The following is a 15,105-nucleotide window of genomic DNA, read 5'->3' as shown; positions in this document are numbered from 1 at the left end:
GTATCACCAATTGCTGGGATTGTGTTTAATGACAGACACAGCAGACGGTCTTTGAGCTGGGGGATAAAAAAGAACCAGAGCATCATTAGTGGTGAGTGTTTCACATGCTCTGTAATGGCCTGATTTTTTTCCAGTTGAAGTCGATGTAAATATTCTGCTGACTTCAAAAGGGAACAGGGTGAGGTTACAGCCAAGTACTCTTGGAAATCACATCCAGTGCTTGATTTTTCTTGACCTGAATGGCAGTTCAGTCAGCTCTGCTTCCACAAAGAAGCTTTCAGGAGCCCTGGAAAAGCCGCCGCCGGAGTGCTTTTAGCCCTGGGTTCACATAGTAGCAGCATGTGAATTGTGGCAAATTTAGAGGCCGATTCAGTCCTCCCAAGTTTTGACTCCACTTCTGCAGATGTCTGGCTGGCATCACTCTTGCTCTCTCCTCACTAACTGTGAGGGAGTTCAGGGCAATGGGATTCCCATGGAGGTACTTCAGTTTGGTGGGGCGAACTCCTGCACTGGGGCAGCAGAATGTGGGGTACCCTCGCAAGACCTTTGGCTTTGCTGTTCATCAGCCAGGAGAACAAGCTGGTCAGAATGCCTGGAATATCTTTACAATGTAGCATGAGCTGTGGTTCTGTCTCTTCCCAGCCCAGAGAAAATGGTCTTGAATTATTTTTCTCCTTTTTCTCTTTTTTTTTTTCTGGGAAGGGGTGTTTTTTCTTTCATAATTTTGCACATTTTCTTTTGTGTTTGTGTAACATCATACTTAAAAAGCTCTATGAGAGTGGAAAATCAAACTTTTCTAAACATTTCCAAATATTTCCATTAACTAATTTTCTTTTGAAGTCAATCCGATTTGTCAGTTTGGAATTCTTATCTCCACAGCAACTTTTCCTGTCTTTGCCACTGACTTTTGTGAGCCCAGAGCAGTTGCTCTATGCAGTACAGCTTCCACCTCCCTGAAGGGGACTAAACAGGTCTCAAGTGGGTCAAGTGACATCAATTTAACTTTGGAACCCCAACTTCTTGCCACTCCCTCAGAGCCATGTGTGAGTGTGAGATGTGATTTGCTGCAACTGAAAAAACATTGGGAAAAAATGGTGAATGCAAAAATTGTATCTCTAGCCATTTGTTCACATCTCTTAAAGTGAAGTTCAAGCACAGCCCTTTCTAATTCATACACACACACACACACACACACACACACACACAGACACACACACACACACTTTGTTTTTTAAACTTTGCCACGGTCAGAAACCCAATAGTGCAATTGTTTCAGGACAATATTTTCAGCTTTCTCAGCTCCTTTTTTATTTTTCTGAGGAATCCAGTGTATCCGTGGCCATAAAAACCAGGTTAGTGCACAGTAGAGGCTTTCATGGCCACTAATCTTGATGACAAAATTATTCAAACAAACACTTCTTGTGTCACCGATATATATTATGTAAAACCTTGTGACTTTGATTATGTGTCTATAATACAGATTAGTCTGTTTGGGTGTTTGGTGCTGACCTTCAATAAGCTGCTAAAGTATTAGCAAGAATTTGCAAGTGACAGGCAGGCAGAGGTGCTGTTCTGCCTAATCCCATTCTCAAAACTCTGGCTATATATGTCTGAACAGTTTCTGCTGCTTTCCTTGAGGTACCAACCAGGTTCTTTCTTTCTCAGCCCCCTCCCAGCCACCTTTATCCCTCTTTCCACTGCTGTAATGTGTCACAAATGTTGGAAGATTTTACTAACCTTATGAATTAGAGCCAGGGAAACAGCGAGAACAAATTTAGAATAGGAGGCAGAGAATGTACCAGCTGGGAGGTGATGCTGTCAATCTCCATGGAGACCTCTTTAGTTACAGCGTTGCTAATTACTCTCACGAATTGTATAGTGCCTGGTTGAAAGCCTGGCCAAGTCAACGGAGAGTTCCAAACTGACTGGCTGTGTCTTGTGCTCATGAGGGATGCACAGGGCACAGCCCCTTGGGGTAACCAGTTATGATTTGCACTGGGGTCTTTCTCCTTGATGGCCAAAACACATCCTAAGGAGAATCCAAACACCTTCATCTGATCTTCTGCATGAGGCCAGCTTTTTCTAAAGAAAAGAGCTCTGGAGCTCTTGGTTAGCAGAACAGTTGTTGTTTTTTTTTCTCAGGCATGCAAGTGAAACATCTCTGTCATCTTGTGAACTTTCCACAGGAGTCAGCTCCTGCAGGAGATGAAGTGGGACAAGATTCACAGAAGCCTTTTGATTCCAAATGCCTAGACAGGATATCCCTCTATGCAGGATTCAGGCAACTAGTTATATTTGCCCCTTATCTCCAGGATGAACGTGTTTCATGAATTAGTAGGGCAAAGGGAGGGACTACAGACACGGGCAGAGAGGAATGCAGCCAAAAATTTGGAGAAAAAGCAAAGGCAGTCCCTTTTCTGCAGTTTTCCAGGTTAGGATGTCTCTGAGTTCAGAAGGGATTGGGCTGACACCTGGGGACACTGCTACAACCCCAACACAAGCAACAGCCATCCTCAGGGGGAGAAATTTGGTTCCACGACACTGCAGCTCAGGCTTGTCATTACTGGAAGCCAAACTGGCTTTAGGTACTAGTCCACTGAACAATTTCCTCTTGTTATCAAAATCTATTGGACTTCTTAACCACAAGTCCCTGAGCTGATGCACCACGCCCCTCAGGTTCCAGGTCTCTGATTTGTTTCTTCAGAAATTATTTATTATTATTCTACAAACAGAAATAAGATTAAATTAACAATTGGAAAAAAAAAATCAGCCACACACCATGCCTGATTTCTAAAGGCATTTGGCTGCCTGAGCAGATCTTTCCCTTGCAGATCACCATTCCCCCAAATATAAATGCCATTTTCCAAACTTCCTGTCAAATTTCACTCCATGCTGTAGGCGTGTGAAGCTGTGTGCATGAGTGTGTGCTCACACCTGCTTAAATGTCCCTCTTTAGACACTCAGCTCCCTTTGAACCCCTGCAGGATGCTCAGCAGTGCTGAAAATCCATGAGATGGCTGGTTGCAGTGAAATTCAGGGGTGCTCCAGGGTGCTAAAACCTGTCCTGAATCCCAATCCTCTGCACCATTATCAGTGTAGCAATTCCTTCCAGGTGATTTAGTGAAAAAGCTGTCATTTATGGTCAAAAGAAAGATGATGGGTGTGTTCCCTGCAATTCTGGAATTCACTGGAAGGATTTTTTAATCTCATCAAAAATAGAGGAACTATTCTTGAGTAGAGCCCTATGCACCCTGCCTCAGGTGCTCATCTTGCCTGGCAGTAGGCGGCTGGAAATGTTTTGCTTCAAAGCTCATTCTCTCTGGATCCTTTGGCAGGGAGTAGAACACAAGGGGCATCTCCAGAGGATGATCTGGCTGTACTGTTTTAGACCCTTGCCCTGGGACGAGATGCATCTGCCTCTGTGCTGCATGTTTCCCCCCATCAACATGAAGTGAGTGTTGGGTGACACAGGCTCAGACTTGATAACTTGGAGGTTTGAATTTAACCTAAATCACCTACAGACACTCAGAGGGGGCTTCCATGGGGTGAACACAAAAACTGGTGTAGTATAAACTGCTTCTCCCATGTGACTTTGACTTCCTCCTTTGAAATTGTTGCATCTTCCTTCAAACTCATTGAAAGGTCTAGTGTGAGCAGCACAGATTAGCTTAAATCTAAGTGAATATTTGGCTTAATTCCATCTTTATTCTCCACCAGTCCTTCCATTTCCCTGAGCCTTAACCAGGTAATAGCTTTAAATGTGCGTGTGCATTAAGTACCATATCTAAAGTTTCTGAACCTAAATCATATTTCTCACACAACTGCAGTTGTGTCCACAATGGCAGTGTTGGTTTAAATTGCCAGAAACGTTATTTTGGTGGGGTGGGGTGAGGACCGAGTGTTTCAAATATGATTGTACAGCTGTCAGTACTACTGTGTAACTGGGAATTAAGCCTTTAAAAATATGTTTAATCATAACTTTCAGTGACTGAGAAGTTGGTTCAATGGGGAGGAATGGAGTTAGGAGGAGAATGAAACCTGAAATGCAAAGGGAATAAAAAACTTCATAAGCCTTAAAAAACCCAGGAGCAAATAGCAAACAGACAGACCATGGTTTCTCAAAAAAAGCAGAAAATAACTAATCCAGAGGATCAGGCACAGTCAGAAGCTTGCATAAAGACATATATTAACACAAAACCAACAAAATCTGGAAAACTTTCTGTGAGAACAAAGACTGGCCCAAGCCTCCCCTGTGGTTACTGCAAGGCTATGATAGCGAGGCGCTGGCTCTGCTGAGTAAAGCCACGGGCTCAGGGCTGTGCCCAAGGCTGGTGAACAAGGAGCACTGAGCACCTGTAAATCACAAAGAAAACAAAACATCACGGATCTGGGCTCCAGGCACAGGCTCAGAGCTCAGCGTGTTCCCACTGAAAGCCAAGGTCATTTAACATTTGGGAGGCAAAGCGGCTGCTCCAGCCATGAGCATCATGTGCAATTCCCAGCAGTTTCCAAAGGTGACGATCAGCACTCAGCTGGCACCTGCCCCACACCTGCAGATCCTGCAGGCCCTGTTGCTCTTGGCAGGGAGGTGTGTGTGCATGTATGCCTTGCATAGGTACATGCACAAACCCAGCTATCATATGGGAAAGGAGCAGGAAAAGGACAAGTTCTTGGCTCTGTTGGGAGCTGGTAAGTGTGACACTAGTGCCAATAAATGGAGAGGGGACACACGAGTACAAGGGGGTCTGAGGCTCCACGTGTAGGGCATGAGCAGGAGGTTCATGGTGGCGGAGGGGAGGTTTGAGTCAAGTGAACTCGCTGCTAATCCTCTTGCACACAGCCTTCCTTGAGGGAGGAGATCTCATGACTCCAGGGAGAAGTACACTATGTAACTAAGCAATGGTGAACCCAAGCTCCATTTAACAAGGCTTGGCACAGGTGCAACAGAGTAGGATACTCACCCCAAGAGAGCGTGAGAGAGAGCATCTCAGTGCATCACCCGCCGGCTTAGAGTCCTTAAAAGCCCTGTGTGGCTTTGGGAGAGGAGCTCAAGTAGAGGGGGGAAAAAAAGAAAAGAAAAAGAAAATAGGCCATAACTCCCCATAAAGCAGCTCCCTGCACTGGGTATCCCTGCACTTGTGTGGAAATGTTGCATAATGTCCCTTTGCACCACAGAGAGCTTTGAAATCTGCAGGATCAAAGCTGTATGGAGACACTATGAATGTGCCAAGACAAATTTAAAGGCATTTCAAAATTACAGCAAGAAGCACAAAGCCACACTCCAGGATCCTCTTGCTGTATCACTGTGACATCTAGTGGTAGTGGCATTGGAGAACAGAACAGGAATGGTGTTCCCTATTTTGGGCCTGTCCCTGCACTCATCACCTCCTGAGTAGCTTTTCCCCATCCATCTGAGATTTGTCTTGTATTATTTTGGAAAAAGCTCTTTTGCCACTAATCCTATGGGATTTTTACAGATGTAAAAAAATCGGGATTTAAAGCTTTCACAGTGTGCTTCCTAGAATGTATCACTAGGTCTCCACTTGTGTGTGCCTTGTCTTTGTTTTACAGTTTTATGGCACAGACACTAAAAAATTACAAAAGAGATCGTGGATTAACGAGTGATCATTTAAGATGCCTTTACTGAAAAAGCAAATGAGTTAAAATGCAAATATTCAGGTCACAGCAGTGTCCAGTTGAGGGCTGGTCTTCCAGGTCTCTAAGGTTTGAATTTGCATTTGTCATCAGGTAAATCTTGTTTGCAAACCATTCTCCAAATCCAGTGTTTTTCATACAGTTTGTTGAGTCTTTTGGTAGCAGCTGGGCAAAATTTTTGTTCAATCTCTTGCATGGGATCAAAAGCATGTGATCTGGTGATCTGCCACTGAGCAACTGTGTAACCTTTGCCACAGTAGTTAAAAATGTCACTGCTTACTTCTCCCTCCTGCTTTCATGAGGGTAGTTTGCAGGTAGTTTGCTGTATCTTTCTTACCTAAACATTTGGCCTGTAGGCCTCTGCCTCTCCTGACTGATTAAAAGGAAGATGAGTATTTGTGCTTTGAAGCTTCATTTATATGGAGAGATATTCAGGAACTGTTTGGATGGTAATGCTGCAGGTGTCATCTTCACCTAATGGTCATAACTACCAGAGAAGGAACAGCAGAGCAAAGCAACAGCAACCCAAGCCCTAAATTAAATGGTAGGTTAAAATAATGTCACTAATAAGAAAAGTAAGCAATAAAAGAGAGGCAATGAAAAGAAAATCTTAGTGAAAATTGCTCCTTGGTGGCAGACACTGATGCCAAAACAGAAAGTCTGGGGTTAAATAAGCTCCCCAACACATGCCACAGTGATTTAATTAAGAGTGTGAGCAACACGCTGGAGAGGGAAGGGCTGGGAACTGGGCGTGCCAGGGCTGGAAGTGTATGGGGAAAGCTGTGGATTTGAACCCATGCTTGTGGTCCTTTCCCAGCCCATGGCAGCCTCACAGCTTGAAGGCAGGAGCCAGGCTGCTGGCTAAAAAACACTCCAAGAAGGGCAAGGGCACTGTTGAATTTGCAGGCAGCCCCGACATGGGAAGAGATGAGGATCTTGACTCCATGTTTCAGAAGGCTGATTTATTATTTTATTATATATATTATATTAAAAGAAAATTATATATTAGAACTATACTAAAAGAATAGAAGAAAGTATTCCATCAGAAGGCTAGCAAGGAATAGAAAGGAATGAAATTATCATAAAATCTTGTGACTGACCAGAGAGTCCGAGACAGCTGGACTGTGATTGGCCATTAATTAAAAACAACCACATGACTCCAGTCAAAGATGCCCTGTTGCATTCCACAGCATCAGATAATTATTGTTTACATTTCGTTCCTGAGGCCTCTCAGCTTCTCAGAAGAAAAATCCTAGCAAAAGGATTTTTCATAAAATATGTCCATGACAGGCCACAGTGATAGATGATGGGTTGGACTCAAAGACCTTAGAGGTCTTTTCTAACCTAAATAATTCTATAAGGTGCTTTTGCCTGCAGGCAGTTTTTACCTGCAGCTTTTCCCCTCTTCTTAAGCGCTCTCTCCCTTCAAGCCCCCACACATGGCTCAGGATGTCAGGTGAGGGTAGGATGAACCATCAGAGGAAACACTTCAGTCTTGGATTTTCACCCTGTTCAGGCCCCCATCTCAGTGCCTGAGGTGGGAAGGCCCATAGAATCACAGAATCATTGGGGTTGGAAAGGACCTCTGGAGATCATCCAGTCCAACACCCTGCTACGGCAGGTTCATCTGGAGGAGGTGACACAGGAATGTGTCCAGGTGGGTTTGGAATGTCTCCAGAGAAGGAGACTACACAGCATCCCTGGGCAGCTGTTCCAGAGCTCTATCACCCTTAATGTAAAGGAGTTCTTCCTAGTGTTGAAGTGAAACAGTCTGTGTGTTAGTTTATGGTCACTGCCCCTCGTCCTGTCGCTGGACACCAATGAAAAGAGTCTGACAGCATCCTCTGACACTCCTTGGGTATATTTGAATGCATTGATGAGATCCCCTCTCAGTCTTCTCCAGACCAAACAGGCCCAGCTCATGCAATGTCTGTGCATCAGAGAGATGCTCCAGACCCCTCATCATCTTTGTGGCCTTCGCTGGACCCTCTCCAGCGAAGAGAGGGTCCAGGGAAGGCCACAAAGATGGCCTGTGCTGAGGAGCCCGGAACCGCAAACAGAACTCCAGAACAAGGCCGTTCCCTGCCCGGGGCAGCCTCAGCGCTCGCCGCCCGCCCCGGTCTCAAGATGGCGGCAGCCGTGAGGGCCGGAACGGGGGCCCGGGCCGGGAAGGGCCCAGCTCCGCTGCGCTGAAGCCGCCCGGCCCCTCCTGACGGGCTCCAGAGCGGCGGGGAGGGGCCGCAGCCGGACCCGGCCATGAGCGGAGCGGCGGAGGCGCGGGAGCTGGAAGAGCGGCTGCGAGAGGCGGCGGCCCTGGGGGACGTGGCGGAGGTGCGGCGGCTGCTGGGCGCGGGGGCGGACATCGACTCCCGCAACGAGATCAATGGCTGGTGAGGGGCGGCGGCGTCGCGCGGGGTCCGGCGCTGCGGGGGACGAGGGGCAGGCCGGGGTTGCTGCGGGGCCCGGCTCTTTCCCCGCTGCCCTTCTCAGTGGCGGTGTTCGGGGTTCTTGGGCTTGGGGCTCCCCCCGCAACCCATCATCAGGCGCGGGGGGAGGGAGTTGCTTTGGGAACGCATCTGTTGTGTTTCTTAGTTTTCCCATTTGTAAATACAGAAAAGCTAATCTCGGGATGCTCGGAGATTTACTGCTTAAGAGGATCCCGATAAAAGCAGGTCGCCCTCTTTTCATCTGTCACTGCGTGTTTGCTCAAGGTCCCTGTCCAGTCGCTTGTGTAGGACAGTAGTGGGAGTCACTCTGCTAGGCAAAAGAGGGCCCTGCCCTGCGTAACTCACAGATTCCGAACTTTAGAAAGTGCTGCAGGGAAGGAAACTGGATTCCCAGTTACCACTTCATGCATAACTCGGATGAGGTAGGACAGGGTTGGTGAGGAAGAGCCAGGCCGATGAATCCCAACCCTTCTGCTTCCTTCCTGCAGGACCTGCCTGCACTGGGCCTGTAAGCGGAACCATGCCCAAGTGGTGTCCTGCCTGCTGGAGGCTGGCGCAGACAAGCAGATCCTCACTGCCAAGGGAGAGCTGGCAGCACAGCTAACGTCGAAACCAGACATCCGCAAGATTTTGGGAGGTACCGTTCCCATTTTAAAAGTCATCTAGAATTCTTGGTGTAAGCACTAAAACGTTTTTAGTGCTTATATCTGAAGCAGTAATTGGCAAAACCTTGGCTAGGACCATTGTATCTCATTAGATAGCTCTGATTTATAACTGGAATTCATATTTGGGCAAAGATGTGGAGATTTCAGGTGGGAAGGCCTTGTGTTCTGAGCTGTGTCACCAAGAAGTGGAAGAGCTGTATGCTTTGGGAAGTGTGCTGCTGCACTCCTGTTTGCTGTTATTAAGCTAAAGCTGGCATGCAAGCTGCCAATAGGGGCTTTCACAATTGTACAATTTGCTGTGGTCTGACCATGATCAATACTACAAATCTCCTCAAAACAGTTTTATCACTCAGGAAGTTATGCCTTCTGAGCTACTTGTTATAGTGTGACTTGCTGGTATGGTTAATTTTTACCCTGTAATTCTGCCATCTTACACTTTTCATATGCACAGCAAACCAAGTTAGATGTGTGTGACACTCCTGAACAGCATCCAAGTACTGTGCTCCAGATTAAAATTCTAAAGTGCTTTACCTTTGGAAATGTGCTGTCTTCTGCAGTTGAACTTAAATTGCTCTCTGCAGTGATCTGCTCTTACAACAACAGAGCAGGGTTATCCTTCACAAGGTTGCAGCTAAATCATGACTCAGGTTCCAACAGTTAAGCCTGAAGGAATGGCATGTTCTTACATGATGCTTTTGCTTTATTTTGGGTGTGGTGTGGGCTTATTTTGTGGCAAACGACTCACCCGTTTTTAACATCTAAACTGTCAAGCACACGTAGATGAACTCTGTTCATAGTTGTTTTATTTTTCTGTCTGTGAAGCTTTCATGTGTTTCCTGGGGAATAAACACATATCACTTACCTTTTCTCCTAGTTTTTATTCTGGGAGTGAGGTATCATTTAGCAGATATTTCTGAACTGCTTTGACATCACTATTTATGTTCTGTAATCCTTAGGCAGGAATGTCACTTACTGCAGTGCTTTTATCCAAGAGTTGAGTATGTTTGTGTATTACAGCAATTAGTCACTTCCTTGAAGAAATACTGGGTTAAATTTGCTGGCCTAGGTCATAATAAACTATTTACAGCAGTGCTATTAAGAGCATTTCAAAATTAGATTCAATAAAGGACTATTGGTCATCCAATTCATTTGAAAGCACTGGAACAACACTGCTAGAAATGATGTGTCTTTCAAAGGTCACTCCCCCCACTTTGTTATCAAAAACCAGAATATACTGAAGACATTTATAGGTTTTTCTTTCACTTTACAGCTACTGGCCTCCATTACATGCTTCTGGAACATTAGTGTTATTCTTTGATTACCTTGGAATGTGATATAGTTTCAAGACATAGGAAAACTAACTATATTCAAAATATCTATCCAGTAACATGATGGATTTTTTTCTCTCTCCATCCCCGACCCCTCACTTTTGAACTTCATCAATAGAGGAACAAACTGAACATCAAGGAGTGAAGGATTTAAATTTATCCATTGTTGCGAACTACTTGGCCAACCCATTCCCTAACATTTACACCGAAGAAAACATTCCAGGCAGCTTGGCAGAATCCGAGAATGAAAGTGCTTCCATCTCTTCTGCTTCCCAGAGTGAAACTAGCCCTTGTCCATCAACAACTCAGGCTGAAAGGATCTGCATACCCATGTCATGCAGCAGCGGCCAGATTTTCCCAGCAGCGGATGCAGCAGCCAGGCCACCCCCTATGCCCACCGTCTCTGCAGCCGCAGCCTGTGCCAGCCCAGGGGTGCCCTACAGCCCCGGCTGCCCCCTGGCCATGACCCCCAGCCTGGAGCTCTGCTCCCCAGGAGTATCCGGCCAGGCCTTGCCTCTGCAGCCTCACACCTCCCCCAGCAGCCCCACACCCACCTTCCAGCCCTTCTTCTTCACTGGAACATTCCCATATAACATGCAAGGTAAAGAGGTGCTGTGTCTCATAGTTCTGTTACAGTTACTGGGTGAAAAATGAAGTTAAGTAATCATTTCACTTCAGACTCTAGTACAATAGTGGCAGAGATGTTGAATTCTGTGGCCAAAAGTGCTCTAAACTTTCCTCTGCTCAGTTACGTAAAATGTCTGTTATACTGTATTTTAACTATGGTAATACTTTGCAAAACAATGAAAAGATCAGTCCACGTAACATGAACATGTAAATTTTGCACTACATTTGCATCAAATGCAGCTCTGGTAGTTTGGTAACAACTCAACTTAGTGACTGAATGGATCAGTTTCAACAGTGTTAACATGGTTCTCCTGTGTATTTTTGCTGGAAGCTTCAGTTAACTGCATAGTATTTCTCAGATCATAGGGATTGTATTAAAAAACATGAATTCAGAATAGTAAATACTGTAAATGTTAGTTTTGAATTTGTTGTCTTTTCTGTTGTTAACCTTTTAATTGTTTCTCTGTCAGAACTTGTACTCAAGGTCAGAGTCCAGAACCTGAGAGACAATGACTTCATTGAGATTGAACTGGACAGACAAGAATTGACCTATCAAGATCTGCTCAGAGTGAGCTGCTGTGAACTGGGTGTTAATCCAGAGGAAGTAGAGAAGATCAGAAAACTACCCAATACACTTCTAAGAAAGGTAAGAATAGAAACGAGATATTAACTTGACTCTTCACTTTGCAGACCTCAGAGAACGTATTTTTGCAAAAAGATTGGCAAAATGTCACTTTTATTGAATAAAAACTGACAGATTCAAAGGGATGCTGGGCCTTTCTTAAAACTTCATCATAACTTGTTTAAAAATAGTCTTGTCAAAATAGGCAGAGTATTTTAGCTCCTAAAGCATATGGAACTATTACAGCTTGACTTTTAAAAAATGTATCAGAAACAGTGCATTTAGGGTGCTTTAAAAGGACATAATTGCCAAGTATTACTTCACTGTCTGCTTGCCTAAAAAGAATGAACACTAGGGGGAAAAACCTCCACAAATTGCCATATGAACAACTTAAAGATATGCTGTTAACAAATGAAACTGCTCTTCTGTTCCAAAAATGTGTATTTCAGAGGTCTGTATATTAAAGTGGTCACAAGTCTTGGTTAAGTGACATGCACAAATACAGCCAAATCGTATGAGATTAAAGGAGAAGTTTGAGGAGAAAAACCAAACAAGCAAACCTGCTACACTTTTAATGAGTATATGTTGGTAGGATTTATTTTTTGAGTTCTTTATTGCTATTATTGGGGATGATGTCCCTGGAATTTTTAGTTTTTAATTATTTATTGCTGTTATTGGGGATGATGTCCCTGGAATTATAGTTATTTTATAAATAACAACCAGCTAGTATTAATAGGAGTAATAATGTTATTCTCTCTGTTCCTTACAAGGACAAGGACGTTGCCAGACTCCAGGACTTCCAAGAGCTGGAGTTGGTCCTAACGAGAAGTGACAGCTCTCCTTTCCGGAACACTGCAGCTGCGCTGATGGAGCACCCATGCTACAACAGCAGAGCATCCAAGCTGACGTACTGACCCTGGGAGCTGCATCTGCAATGGGAACACCTGGCAGTGACATGTGCTGCCCTTTGGAAGGCAGTGACTTAAGTGTGTATAAAACCTTAAGTTATTATTAGGGTTACTGTTTTAACTAGTATTTTATATTTAATATCCTGTTTGGTTTTATTTTTTTACTTGATACTGTATTCAGGCAAGGGATACCTCATTTGTCCAGTAAAATCACAGGTTTCCAATGTATTTGAAGTTTACTGGTTGTATCTAGCAGTGTGGGGCACGAAAGGTGTAAATTATTGATATGAAAATTTTGTTAAGTACACCCACTCTGACCAAGTAAGACTCATAGAAAGATTCAGGAAATTGTATGTCTCTGTATGTACTTCCACATTAAATTAAAGAGACACACAATGGATAGTTCCTCTCTAAAAGTGTGAATGTGCAAGTCCTTAATCTCTTGCCCCTCACAAACACTCACCAAGATGGGTTGTCTAGAGATACTTAATGCTCAGAAGTGGCAGGAGATATCCTTTTACTGGGCTGAAAATAACTGGGATAAGCATATCTGTATTTAAATGTTTATTTCCCCCGTGAGAATATTCTACCTCCACCAAAAAATACAAAAGCCCCTCGTAAACGTTCCTATTGAGTTGAGTGCCCTTTCAAGAGAAAGCCTATGTTTCAGATGGGGAGGGACCCCCAATCTGTGTCCGTGGTTTTATTTACTTTCTGACTGATGTGAGCCTGTGCATTACTTGCACCAGGTGTCAGTATTGTCAAGACAGGAAAGCTCTCTGTGGCCCTCCCTTGTACACCAGTTCCAAGGGAGATGATTGTTTCTGCCGTGTGAGAAGCACAGCAGTGTCCTAATGAGAGATCACAGGTGGAAGGAACATAGAATGCTTTTATGAGCCACTAGATGGGAAAAACACCACGAGTAAGTAACTAACTTGTAACTTTACATCCTGCACGGTCTACTGTCACTGTTACATAGCCTTGTTCTAGCCAGGTGAGTACTGAAAGGGCTGAATGCCTCCAGGTGCTTTCAACTTTTTTTTCCCCCCCTCTTTGTGGGGAGTGAAAAAAACACAACTCTGGTTAAGCTACAGACTGTTTAACTTGCATTTAAGCAAGTTAGTAATGAAAAAATTCACCTGTGGGTTAAAATACTTGAGTCACTGCATTGCCAGAGTATTAAACAGCCTGAAGCTTCTCTATATTAATGTGGCAGCCTGGAAAGTAACACTTTTGGAAGCTGTTTTCTTTTTTACCAAAAAATACAATGCTGACCTTTGCACCAAAACCCTTAAATGGGTCCTGAGGCGGGTGGAGGGCTCAGGGATTTGCTTTTTCTGCATGAGCTGCTTTTTCTCCCCTCTGTTCCCCTCTTCCTCCCCCCCCACCCCAAACTATTGATTTTCCTTCCATTTCTGCTTTATGAAGCTTCACTAGGCAGAGTTTCTGCACAGCTGATGGATGCTGTGTTTGTTGTTGATCTGGACTGCAGTGTTGACAGTCAAACTATAAATAGTACAGCACCATCTTCTAGTAGAAGCAGCATGGCTGCCACCCTCCCCGTGTCTATCTTTACACTGGAAGACTGTCTCAAGCTGCTGCACACCGAGAGAAGACAGAAACCCGTTCTTCCAGCAGAGATACTTGACTCTGGGCTCAGGATTTCACCAAGTTACTTAAGCTTAAAATTCTTGCTTATTTCAGTCAAAATAATTATCATCCTTTCCTCCATGTTCTGCACCCATCACCTCACCTCAACACTGCTAACTTCCCATTCTCAATCCTGGTTTTCGTCCAGCCAGGAGCTGAGAGAACTAGTTATGTTTAATGCCGGATTCAACTCCTGGGAAGCTCAAGACTCTGACACAGTATGAAGTAAAACTTCTTAACTAAGGTTCCTGCTTTGTTTTTCTTGTAAGACAGGAAAGAAAGTTCTATTTTAACAATTGCGTATTTATCTCTCCAGCACAGCTTGGAGGCTAGCTTAGATTATGTGCAATAACTGTGTGAAAAGCAGTAGTGGTTAAATGGTTCAAAATTAGTAAGATTATCTAATTTGTTTCCAGTTCCGTTATTTAGGAAGTCAGTGTAAGGACTGTCTCCACTAATTACTGAGCATTCTGCTAGAGGGCAGCTGGTTTAAAAAGCTTTATTTGTCTAGTTTCCACCAAGAATAACAGTTAATGTGTTAAGAGTTAAACTCATAAATCTGACTGTAATAACAGTGTATCTATGCATTCACAGAAGTATTTTTGTATGTTTTATGCAGTTTGATAAACTCTAAGGCACACTAGTTATGTTAGCTGGTTTTTGCTGGGCTTTTTCTTTAAACAATGAACTGTTGGAATGACAACTGAGATTAAATTTACAAAACTTGCTGTTTTTCCAAGGATGCCTTTTGTTTGCACTACAAACTTGTACTGAACTGACACTGCTACTCTTCACTTACAATAAAGTATCAGTCATTTTAAGTACTTTGATCTCTTCCTTTTTCAGGGTAGGGAGTAGAAGGATGTGAGCAGGATAACTCTAGAGTGGACAGGACACTTAAAATTTTAATGCAACTTTGAAAAATCATAGGCCAGTACACTTTTAACATCTAATAAAGACTGTCAGGCTGTCAAAACCAGTATAGAGAAAGCATGTCAGAGGTGCTTACTGAAATCAGCTACTTTTGCCTAGCATTCCTAAAAAATCTGGGATAGTATTTATCCTGGGCTAAAGCTCTGAAGATACTTCTCACAAAGATGAATCTCTGTGGAGATGTCTGAACAGTCAAATCTGGAGGTAGAAAGGCGCTGTTTCCTATGCTCTGCAAAACAAAATCTTCCTTCATCTTCAAAGCATTAAAGA

The 15,105-nt window shown here is 44.0% G+C and overlaps 1 protein-coding gene across 1 annotated transcript; it reads left to right on the top strand.

The window, feature by feature from the left end:
- Positions 1–7,771: 7,771 nt before the first annotated feature.
- On the top strand, positions 7,772–14,725 carry LOC115911112 (ankyrin repeat domain-containing protein 40-like). The gene is made up of 5 exons (XM_030961827.1): positions 7,772–8,045; positions 8,591–8,739; positions 10,214–10,696; positions 11,193–11,368; positions 12,115–14,725. The coding sequence occupies exons 1-5, from the start codon at positions 7,912–7,914 to the stop codon at positions 12,256–12,258; spliced, it is 1,086 nt and encodes a 361-aa protein (XP_030817687.1). The 5' UTR covers positions 7,772–7,911; the 3' UTR covers positions 12,259–14,725.
- The last annotated feature ends 380 nt before the right edge of the window (positions 14,726–15,105 follow it).

Source organism: Camarhynchus parvulus, chromosome 18, assembly GCF_901933205.1.
Source record: "Camarhynchus parvulus chromosome 18, STF_HiC, whole genome shotgun sequence".
In the NCBI taxonomy this organism is placed as follows: domain Eukaryota; kingdom Metazoa; phylum Chordata; class Aves; order Passeriformes; family Thraupidae; genus Camarhynchus; species Camarhynchus parvulus.
Note: the sequence above shows the minus strand (reverse complement) of the source record. Positions and strands in the feature narration are given on the sequence as shown.

Excerpts from the sequence above, each read along its gene's own strand:
- LOC115911112 (XM_030961827.1), top strand. The coding sequence starts at position 7,912 with ATGAGCGGAGCGGCGGAGGCGCGGGAGCTGGAAGAGCGGCTGCGAGAG. Across the intron at positions 8,740-10,213 it reads CATCCGCAAGATTTTGGGAG|AGGAACAAACTGAACATCAA; the intron begins GTACCGTTCCCA and ends CTTCATCAATAG. Across the intron at positions 11,369-12,114 it reads CCAATACACTTCTAAGAAAG|GACAAGGACGTTGCCAGACT; the intron begins GTAAGAATAGAA and ends GTTCCTTACAAG.